General features: G+C 36.4%; 1 protein-coding gene across 50 annotated transcripts in view; it reads left to right on the forward strand.

Annotated features, from left to right (window-relative positions):
- The window catches only part of PMFBP1 (polyamine modulated factor 1 binding protein 1), a 484,787-nt gene that overhangs the window by 187,212 nt on the left and 285,481 nt on the right, over positions 1-12,094 (forward strand). For all 50 annotated transcript variants that reach the window (XM_056823979.1, XM_056823945.1, XM_056824098.1 and 47 more), the window contains 3 exons: positions 1,529-1,663; positions 2,332-2,466; positions 3,028-3,165. In XM_056823979.1, coding sequence (XP_056679957.1) covers positions 1,529-1,663; positions 2,332-2,466; positions 3,028-3,165 — 408 coding nt within the window. The remainder of the gene's footprint in view (positions 1-1,528; positions 1,664-2,331; positions 2,467-3,027; positions 3,166-12,094) is intronic.

Here is a 12,094-nt window from a genome sequence, read left to right on the forward strand (position 1 = left end):
TATCCAGTGCAGCAGTACTCACCTACTAGGAAGCTCAGTGCTGCTCAGAAAATCCTAGAACAGGCAGAAATAGTGCTTATGCTAAAGTGTAATACAATACTGGGAAATGGGGATAGCTCTGGAAATTACCTGGTAATTTGGCTTAACTCATCTTTTATTACAAAGTTATCAGACCCCAATAAGTATCTAAAGTCTAAAATCCTATGGCCAAACTTAATCCTAGAATTTCTGGTCAATATCCAAACCTACCTATCCTTCTCCCGAATTTGGGGTTTACTTTCAGGTCGACCTCACTGAGGCAAGACACTTCATTCTCCATGTACAGTGACCTTTTTAACCTATAAGGTATCAGAAAATAGAAACTCAAACCACCTGAATCTTGGCACCACCTTTTCCAAACTGTTATGTGAGACTGATTAACTGTTTGGTTGCTTGGTGATTTTAAACCCAAAATCCAAAGGACAAATGAAGTGCAGGTGAGTGAAGTGCAGGAAGCTGCCCACACTTATTCATACTCCGTGAGTGAGAAAGTCAGAAAAGTCAAGACGGTTTTTCAACTAAACTTACTCCACTGTTCTTTGCAAGAGTTTGTAGAAGAGGCCAAAGAGATTGATGAGAACAGGCCAAGATGTCACAAGATGAAATGTGGGACTTTGCCTCAGGGCAATATATGTGAGTCATGTAGGTGGCAGGAAATTCCTGTTGTCTGTGGCTTTGTACTTCAGTGAGGAGTAGGAGAACAAATTGAGTCAACCTCATGATGAGATCCAGAATCTAAGAGATAAGATGCAGTGTTATCCCTTGCTGTGGAACTCACCTAAAAGAAAGCTCAGTGCTTCTGAGAAGATTCAACAGCAAGCAGAAAAGGTGAGGAGATCCAAGAGCACCAGAATGATGGGGAATGGGGACAGCTCTGCACAATCACTTTGTAATCTAGCCACACCTCCTTTGTCACAATGGTATCACTCCCCAGTAAGTAAATAGCCTAAAATCCTATGACCAAGCTCACTCCTAGACTTGCTTGTCAACATGTAACACCAACTGCCCTCCTACCTAAGCCAGGTCTCACTTTCATGTCATACTCAACATAGGCAAAAGTCACTTCTTCCTCTATGTAGGACAAGTGTTATAAAATATAGTGCTCCAAAATAGGAGCCTCCAACCCCCTGGACCTTGGCACTACCTTTTCCAAACCCTTATCTGAAATTGGATAGCTGATTGGTTATTTAGGTATTTAGAGTTGAAAACCAAGGACAAATGGGTGGGAGAGGAGTGCAGGAGATTATACATTCTCAATCCTGCTCTGTGAGTGAAGGTGTTAGAGAAAAGGAAGTCAGGACAGTCAGTTTTCCATTCAAACTTATTCCAATGTCCTTTGCAAGAGTTTGTAGAAAAGGCCATATAGATCAATAAGAACAAATCAAGATGTCACTGAGTGATGGAGATTTATCTCAAAGCTGTAGATTTATTCATTTTCAGTGACAGATAATTCCTGATGTTTGGTACTTTGTTCTTTCATGGCACGTAGGAGGAAGACCAATTGAGTGAATCCGAGGATGAGAACCTGAGTCTTGAAGATAAGACACAATATAATCCATTGCAACAGGAATCACCTAAAAGAAAAAAAAGTGCCACTAAGAAGTTCCAAAAACAGAGAGAAAAGGTGAGCAAACTCAAGAGTATCAGAAAGGTGGGGAAGGAGGATAGTTCTGAATAAACACAATGTCATCTGGCCACACATTCTTTGTTACTGAAACATCACTCTCCATTAAGTAATTGAAGCTTAAAATCCTATGACCAAGCTAGCCCCTTGACTTGCTAGTCAGCAACCGAAACTACCTAGCCTACAAACAAGCAGGCTTTTACTTTCCTGTCACACTGACTGAGTTAAAGGTCACTCACTGCTTTTGACACATAGGGGGAATGACAAAAAATAGAGCCCAAAAAGAAAACCCCCAACCATCTGAACTTTTAAAACCACATTTTTCAAGTTCATATTTGAGGCTGGATAACTCCTTGGATGGTTAGTTGTTTTAAACCTGAAAATCAAAGGACAAGTGGATGAGAGGATGATACAGGAGACTACCTACCCCCATTCTTGCTAAACGAATGAAGAACTTAGAGAAAAAAACAATCACAATTCCTTTTACAACCAGACTCACTCCAATGGACATAGCATCAGTTTGTAGAAGAGATCAAAAGAGATTTATGAGAATAGGTCAAAATGTGATAAGATGAAGTTGATTGTGGCTAAGGGCAATATATGTGAACATTTTATGTGGCAGAAAATTCCTGATATCTCAGGCTTTGTTTTTGTCTTTTTATGAGTAGGAGGACAGATTGAGTGGATCCAAGGATGAGTGGATCCATAGTTTCCAGTATAACATGCAATATTATTCATTGCAAAAGGACTCAACTAAAAGAAAACTCAGTGCTACTGAGAAGATCCAACAGCAAGCAGATACTGTGAGTAAGACACAAGAGCACCTCCTTGGTAAGGAAGGACACGCTTTGGGAAATCATTCTGTTATCTACATCAAAATAACTAAACCCTATGATCAAGCTCACTCCTAGGCTTTCTGGTAAGCATCCAGCCCTACCTACCCACACATCAATGCAAGGTTTCACTTGGCACTCCATCTCTAAAAGGTTTGCCATTAATGTTTTAGGACATGGAAAATAACAGAGAAATGGGTTAGAGTGGAGGACAGATGGTCAGAACTACCCTAATTTTCATTAGATGGGGAAGAGAGGAAATGGATAACCAAATCATTTTTTCCAACTAAACTTACCCCGCTTTTCTTTACAAGAGAGGAGTTATTATAGAGGAATTAAAGGGCAGGGAAGGAAAGCAGAGAAGGGCCAAAATATCACAGGAGGGAGGGTGGACTTGTTTAAAAAAAATAGTAGCAGGTATATGTTTTATGCTTAAATAGTAATACTAGTAGCAAGTTATTTTGATATAGAATTTTAAGAGTTTCATTATACTTTTCATATTTTCTCTTCATTTGATCATTGGTGGAATAGGAGAAGGATCAAATGGATAAACTAGAGGAAGAGAATAAGAATCTCTGGGATGCACTGAGACGATGTACCATACAATTGGAGACAATTAAAAACAAGTTTAAGTCTTCTATGAAGGAGATGGATGTGAAGGAAAATAAGGTGAGCACTGCAAAAAAATGAATATTGGGAAATCATTCATCAGTTGCCAGATTTCAAAGAGTAGCTCTGATTTCTCCATTATGGAAGAAAAATCAAAAATGACTTCTCTGGTCACTTTCAAAAACAAAAGCACCTCTAACATTTCTCAGTGACTTCTTTACTTTCCAGTGTCTCTGTCCTCTAACAATAGTATCTTTTTTAATACTTCTGACTTTCACATTGGCATTTTTTCAATCTTCTCACTTCTCAAGCTCTTGACATCAATTCAAGCTTTTTAATGACTACCTCATTAATCTGTATACCTTTGCTTCTCCAGAAAGTAAAAGCTTCTCTTGGCAGAAAACCAAATAATTTCATTTTAGGAATGACATCATCCTAGAACTATTTGTATTGGGAGGTTAGACATCATCCAGTCTTGAGTTCTCAACACACTAATTCCTATGGTCAAACATGTTGAGATTCCACAAGAATACATTTTACAAATTCAAACTTTTGGCCTTTGCAATGTAGGAGGAAATACAACATGGAAACACAACATATAGTCTGGATGTGTGTAATTTTTCAGTCTTCTCAATTCTCAAGTTCTTAATGTGAATTTCAGGTTTTTGAATGACTGCCTCATTTCCCCTGAATCTATATTCCTTCCCTTATCCAGAAAGTAAAAATTTCTCTTGACAGAAAATCAATTAATTTTATTTTAAGAATGATATCTCCCTAGAGCCTTTGTATTAGGAATTTGAATATCATCCAGTCTTGAATTTCTCAACACATTAATTCCTGGAATCAGACATACACAAGATTAGGTTTTACAAATCCAAAACTCTTGGCCATTTCAATGGATAGAAGCAAATATAGCATGGAAATGCTACAGATGTTCTGGTTGTCTAGGAAATATGTGAGTTCAGACTTGCTGAAGAAAGAAAGCCACTCATAGGCATGTTCAAGTTACATTCTTGCTCATTCAAAGGTGGCTAAAGACTTAATCACCCAAATTTTGGACATGATAACAGTGGCAGACTCAAAAGGACCAGAATGGTGGGAAAGGTGAACATGTCTGAACAGTCATTCTGTAGTCTGGGTGCCCATTCTTTCTCATATTTCTTGAGGAAAAAGTCATTTTTTTCCTCCTAGCAGGGAGCACTTTTAAAATTATAGATTTCATAGACACCCTAAACTACCTGGACAATGAGAGCAACATTTTCCTACTTAACCTTAGCAAATCAGCTGGTTAGCTCTTTGCAAGCTTGAAGGACATTGCTTCTACCATGTTATTGAGGAAGTTATAAAAGAGGTAAAAACAAGTTTTCTAAGCAACCTCATTTTAATTTCCTTTGCAACAGTTTATAGAAAAGGCCAAAGAGATAGATGAGAACAGGCTAAGAAATTACAGGATAAAATGTGGGGCTGTGAATCGGTGTATTAGGTATAAGCATTTTAGGTGGTGCATATGATGTCTGGGACTCTTAGTCCTTGAATAACGATTCTGAGGACAGATTTGAATGAGAATGAGGGTCTCTGGGATAAGATGCAATATCATGAATTGCAGAGGGATTCCCCTATAAAGAAGCTCAGTGCTGCTGAAAAAATGAAGCATCAGCATGCTAAGATGGGGAGTAGACACAAGAGTACCACAACAGTGGGAAAGGATGACAGCTCTTTACAATCATGTTGTAATCTGGTCAGCCATCCCTTATCACAGAGGTTTCACTCACCCATAAATTAACTAAAACCTAAAAATCCTGTGACCCAAATACCCGCTAAGCTTCCCGATTAACATCTAACTCTATCCTCATACGAAGAACAAATTTTACCTTCATGCCACACTCAGAGAGGAAAAGGTTGCTTCTTTCTCCATGTCAAGAAAGTATTTTAAAATAAAGTGAAAGTAAGTAAGTACCTGAAACTTCACACTAGCTTTTCAAGACTCTTATTTGAGAATGATCAATGGGTGGGTGTTGCAGTGCAAAAGGCTACCTACATTTTCTGCTTATGCTTTCTTTCACTGTGTGAATGAAAAAGTTAGAAAAAAGGTAGTCAAAACAATAGGTTTTCCAATCAAACTCACTCCGATGGTCTGCAAGAATTTGTAGAAGAGGTGAAAGAGATTGACGAGAAAATGCCAAAATGTGACATGTGAACTCTGGGTCTATACTTAAGGACTTTAGGAGTGAGTATTTTAGGTGGCAGGTAATTTCTGATTTCTGGGGCTTTCTTCTTCACTGATGAGTATAAGAGGAGGGCATATTGAGTGAACTATACAATTAGACCTGGAATAACATGCAATAACAATTTTTTAAAATGTGTTAAAACATTAAGTTTTCTAGCAAATTCCAATGCTCTTTGCAATAGTGTGTAGAAAAGATAAAAAAATTGATGAGAACATGCCAAAATATCACACAGCAAACTCTTGGGACTCTCTCGGGGCTTTCAGTGTGGGCTGTTTGACAGAATTGATCCTTGATTTCTGGGGCTTTTATGAAGAGTAGGAAGTGGACAGACTGACTGAACCACACAATGAGAACCAGAGTTTCCAAGATAACATGCAATATTATCCATTACAGCAGGACTCACCTACAAAAAAACTCCGTGCTTCTAAGATGATCCAGCAGCAGGCAGATACTGTGAAATAGGCATAAAAGCACTAGAATGGTAGGGAAGAAGGATAGCCATGGCCCATAATATCTATAAGCTATATTGCTTGGCCTTTATCACAAAAGTATTACTCACCAGCAAATAATTAAAGGCTAAAATTCTATGTACATTCACTCTTAGGGTTTCTGGGAAATAGTTAAGCCTAACTACCTACCCATCAATGAAAAGTTTTATTTTTATATATGATTAAAGACAGATAGGTTCCTTCTTAAAGTAGTATATTTTGATATTGATTTAGTGGGATTACCAAAATTAGCTTTCCTAAAAAAAATGTTATTTGTATCAGATCAAGCCTGATTAATTCCAGGTTGTTTTAGAGCACAGAAAAAAAGGAGAAGTAGGTTTGAGTGGAGGGCAGATTATTTACCTACCCTTATTTTCAATGGGCAAAGAAGAGAAGAAATGGAAAACCAAAATCACTTATTTTCTAACTAACCTTGCCCCAGTTTTCTTTACCAGAAAAGAATATTTTAGAGGAACTAAGAAGCAATGAATGAGAATAGAGAAGGGTCATAATATCTCAGTAGGAAGGGCAGAATTGTTGAAAAAGTAGCAGATATATGCTTTTCTCTTAAATAACAATACTATTAACAGGTGACTTTGATATAGTGCACTAAGAGTTTTATTGAGTAGGAGAAGGATCAAGTGGATAAGCTAGAGGAGGAGCACCCTGAGACAATATACTATACAATTGGAATCAGCTAAAAACAAGTTTGAGTCTTCTAAGAAGGGGGTGGAAATGAAGGAACATAAGGTGAGCATTGCAAATAGTTAAATTTTGGGAAATCATTCATCAGCTAGCCAAATTTCACAAAAACAGAAAATAAAGTGCCTCAAAGCAAAGGAAAGCAGTAGGGACATGTCTCACAAGGATGAGAGGGGTGCATAGGCCAGTGATCACTGCATTGTGGAGAACTTGCAGAGTGTACACTGGCCTAGAGCATATTTCCACATGGCCTGAGGCAACAAGAGAAGTACTACAAGCTGCTAAGTGGTCTGAAGCAATGAAACAACAGACAAGGAACAAGCCAAGATCAGCTTTATGGAGTCCTGACATAAGGAAACTTCAGAGGCAGGGAGCAGCTTAATGTCAACCCTGCCCACTTCCAATACCCCAGACCTTTGTGCTTATTCATGGCTTGAGTCAACAAACCTACAGAGTGGAGAAAAACCCAACACAGGAGACAAGAAGAAAACCACAAAACTATGGGGAGAGCAAATCCAGCTAGAAAAACAATGCTTAACCCCACAAGAAGCCAGTTAGTCTATCCCCTAGAAGTTCCCAGTGAGGGACCCAAAGACATCCTGAGCCTATCCCAAGCACCAGAAAAGACTATACTTCAAGCCTGTAACAGTACGTCCTCCAACCCAAGAGCAGAACAGAGCCCAATAATAATAACTAGAAAGATGAGCAAAGAAAAAGGAAAAAAAATCCTAAATTCAGAAAGTTACTTTTACAGGAAAGATCAAAATAGAAACTCAGAAGAGGACAACAGTGGCAAAAAGGAACCATATGTAGACTCAAAGGAAATTAAGAAAGGATGTCAAGCTTCAACAGACCTTTTGGAAGAAATTGAAAAGAAGTTTAAAAATTAAATAATAAAATATATGATAGATTCAATAACTTGGAAAATAGAATGAGCCAAGTGGAAATGGAGACAAAAAATAGAAGAAAACAACTCTCTAAAGACTAAAATGAACCAAATTGGGGGGAAAAAACACAGAAGCTCAAGGAAGACAATAACTCCATAAAAATTAGAATTTAGCAAATGGAAGCTAATGGCACCACAAGGCATCAGGGAAAAAAAAAGATGTAAAGAATGAAAAAAGAAGATAATTTGAAATTCCCATTGGGAAAGCCTGGAAGCTTTGATGAAAAATGGACCTTGTCATCATAATACAATAATTCATCAGGGAAATGTGCCTGACATTCTCAAATAAGAAGGGGGAAATAGAAATTTTTTAAAAAGCTAGAAAGATATGTTAATATAAGGCCTTAATATAATATAAAGCATCCTAGTATTATTATAGCAAAATTCAAAAACTTCCCAGACTAAGGGAAAGGTACTGCAAGCAGCCAAAAGGAAACATTTCAAATTTTATAAATCCACAGTCAGAATCACATAAGGCCTGGCAGATTCTACATTAAAGGGCCAGAAGGCATGCGATACAATATTATAAAAGGCAAAGGATCTAGACCTGCAACCAAGAATTACATGGCTAGGGAAATTGAGCATAATCCACTATGAGAAAAACAGGATATTTAACGAAATAGAGAATTTCCACATATTCCTAATTGCTCCCCCACCCCACCCTGAAAGAAAAATTGAACTGAAAAGAAAATTTAGTTATTCAACACTTAAAAGAAGCTTAAAAGGGTAAATAGAAAAGTGAAAACTTAAAAATTTCAATGAGGTTGAAGTGAGCACATTTTATACCTTGGAAGGAGATAATTAAGATATTTAAGATTTATATGATATTTGAGTCTCTTAAGATGAGATACTTAAAGTATTCAAGATACTTAATGTACTTAAGATATTTTAGAACTTTATTCCAGTGAGAAATATATTATATATATCAAGAAAGAAAGTAGTAAGCAAAAAGGATGTGTTAATATTGAAAAAAAATAAGGGACAGGAAAAAGAAACATATAGGGAGAGAAGAAAAACTAAACTAGAAGAAGGTAAATTATCTCATAGCAATCAATGCCTAAGGATCAATACAGTGAAGGACAAGATAGGTGGTATATCAAGCAAATCTTGAACCTTATTTACCCTTGTTGAAATTAGTTCAAAGTGGAAATAATACTCACACTCAGTCAGCTGGGAATAATACTCGCACTCAGTCAGCTATACAAACCTTACCTTACCATAAAGGGAAGTAAGAGGGAACGGGGGATTTGAGAAGGGGTAGGATGGAGAGGAAAGACAAAAAATAAGGTGAGCTGGGGGGAATGGTTGTTGGAAGCAAAACATTTGTGAACAGGGAAGACTGAAAGAGAAAGAAGAAGGTAAAGGGGGCAAATGATGGAGGGAAACACATAATTAGTAATCATGACTATGATATAATGTGAATGGATATAATGGGGATAAATTAGAAGCCTTCCCAATAAGATCAAGGGTAAAGCAAGGATGCCCATTATCACCACTAATAATTAACATTGTACTAGTACTAGAATTGCTAACTTTAGCAATGAGAAAAGAAAAAAAATTGAAAAAATTAAACAATGAGGAAATTAAACTGCTACTCTGCAGATGATATGATGGTATGTGTACTTAGAGCAGTGGTTCTCAACCTCTCAATTTGTAGCAATAAGAATACATAATGTATATCAGGTATTTACATTCTGAATCATAACTATAGCAAAATTACAGTTTTGAAGTAGCCACCAAAATAATTTTTTGGTTTGGGGTCACTGCAACATGAGGAACTGTATTGTGGGATCACGGCATTAGAAAGGTTGAGAACCACTAACTTAGAGAATCCTAGAGAATCAACTAAAAATCTAGTTGAAATAATAATTTTAATAAAGTTTCAGGATACAAAATCCACATGTCATTAGCACTTAGATTACCAATAAAGTTCAACAGTAAGAGAAAAAGAAATTTTATTTAAAATAACTCTAGATAATATAAAATACCTGAGAAACAAATTGCCAAGATGAATACAAGAGTTATATGAACACAATTGAAAAACATTTCATACAAATAAAGACAGATATAAAAAATTATAAAAATATTAGTTGCTTATAGGTAGGTCAAAATAATAAAATTAAAATAATAATTCTACCTAAATTAATTTACTTATTCAATGCCATGCCAATCAAACTACCAAATATTTTATAAAACTAAAAAGAATACTAGCAATTCATCTGGAAGAACAAAAGATCAAGAATATCAAGGGAATTAATGAAAAAAAATGTGAAGGTGCCCTACCAGTACCAGATCTCAAACTGCAGTGTAAAGCATTAGTCATGAAAACAGTCTGATACTGGTTTAAAAAAAAAAAAGAATAGCAGATCAATGGAATAGGTTAGATACACAACATACAGTAACAAACACTTAGTGACCTAGTGTTTGATAAACCCAAAGACTCCAGCTTTGGGGACAATAATTCACTATCAAAAAGTGCTGGGAAAACTGGAAAACAGTATGGCAGAAACTAGGTGTAGATCAAGATCTCATACCCTATACCAAGATATGGTCAAAATGAGTGTATGATTTAGATATAAAGACTGATACCATAAGTAAATTGGGGATTATAAAATAGTATATTTGGCAGATCTATAGAGAAGGGAAGAATTTATAACCAAACAAGAGAAAAAACATAAGATATAAAATGAATAGTTTTGATTATATTAAAAAGCTCTACCTTTTTAGAATTTCATCTTCACATTGGCATTTCTTAGTCTTCTCAATTCTTCTTAGCATAAATTCCAGGCTTCTTATTGGCTCCATCATCTGCCCTGAAACAGTATTCCTTCACTTCTTTAGAAAGTAAAGAGTTCTCTTAACAGAAAATCAAATAATTTCATTTTAAAAATTGTACTAGGGAGTTAGATATGATCTAATCTTGAGTTCCTCAACACACTAATTCCTAGGGTCAAACATATTGAGGTTCCACAAGAATAGGTTTTACAAAATCCTTGCCCATTGCAATGGATAGAAGGAAATCCAGCATTGAAAGACAACAAATACTCTGTGTATATGTGTATACGTGCAGACATGCTGAGGGAGAAAAGCCAAATTACATAGACATAGCTAGATTTCCTTGCTGTTCACACAAAAATGGCTAAAGGCTTAGTCGACCAAACTTTGAATGTAATAAGAATGACAACAAAAAACACAAGAATGGGAAGGGGACTCTGGACCATCATTCTCTAAATTAGCTACCCATTCTTTTTCAAACTCATTGAGGAAAAGATCACTTTGTAGGGAGCTCTTTTTAAAAGTAGGGAGCTCTTTTTTAAACTTATAGATTTCATATGAATCCAAAATTTCCTGGACTACGAGCAACATTTTCAAACTCTTGATCAGGTTTAGCTGACTAGATGGTTAGATAGTTATTTTAAAGGTAGCAGGAGGTTACCTGCTCTTGTTCCTACTATGTGAGTGAGGAAGTTGGTAAAAAGGAAGTCAAAACAGTAACTTTTCCAACCAACCTCCTAATTTCATTTGCAAGAGTTTATAGAAGAAAACAGAAATGAATGAGAACAGACTGAGAAATTATAGGAGGAAATTGTGTGAGACTATGGTTCAATGGATTAGATTTAAGCATTTTTAGGAAGTAGGAAATTCCTAGAGTCTGGGGGCTTGGTTTTTTCAAAAATAAGTATAGGAAGGACAGATTGAGGGAATACCAATGAAAAACAGACTGTCTGGGATAAAATGCTATATTATGAATGGCAAAAGGACTCGCCTATAAAAAAGTTCAGTGATTATGAGAAGTTAGTGCAATAGCAAGTAGAAAAAGTGAGCAGACTCAAGATGACCAGAATGTTGAGGAAGGGTAGCATCTCTGCACAATCATTCTGTAACTTGGCTAGCCATCCTTTGTCAGAGGAGTATGACTCATAAATTATTAAAAACTAAAATCCTATGATCAACTTCACTCAGCTTTGTTGGTCAGCATCCAACCCTACACATTTCCTACCAAAGGCAGGGTTCACTTCCATGTCACACTCATTGAAGGAAAGATTTCTTCTCTTTCCATGTAGGGAGAATGTATTAAAATACACACTTGGAAAATTAAGTGCCAAAAATATCTGGATCACCTTTTCAAAACTTTTTTTGACATTGACTAACTGGACGGGACACTGGTTGTTTTAGAGCTGCAATCCAAATGACAAATGAGTGGAAATGCAGTGCAAGAGGCAACATATCTTTACTCCTGTGTGAGTGAGGAAGTCAGATCAAAGGGAGTCAAAACAGTAAGTTTTCAAAAAAAAAAAATAACTCCAATATTCTTTGCAAGAGTTTATAAAAAGGTAAAAGAAATTGATGAGAATATGCCAAAATGTCATACATGAATTGTGAGACTATGTCTCAGTCCTCTTATATTGAGGACAGATAATTCCTATTTTCTGGGACTTTCTTCTTCAATGACAAGAGGGAGGAGGACAGATGGAGTGAACCACACAATGAGAGACATAGTTTTCCAGATAACAGGCAATATTGTTCCATTATGGTGGGACTCACTTAGAAGAAAACTCAGTGCTGTTGAGAAGATGCAGAAAAAGTGAGCAGACTCAAAAGCAACACAATGGTGATTAAAGGGG

The sequence above is a fragment of the Monodelphis domestica genome, chromosome 1 (genome assembly GCF_027887165.1).
Source record: "Monodelphis domestica isolate mMonDom1 chromosome 1, mMonDom1.pri, whole genome shotgun sequence".
NCBI classification, from domain to species: Eukaryota; Metazoa; Chordata; class Mammalia; order Didelphimorphia; family Didelphidae; genus Monodelphis; species Monodelphis domestica.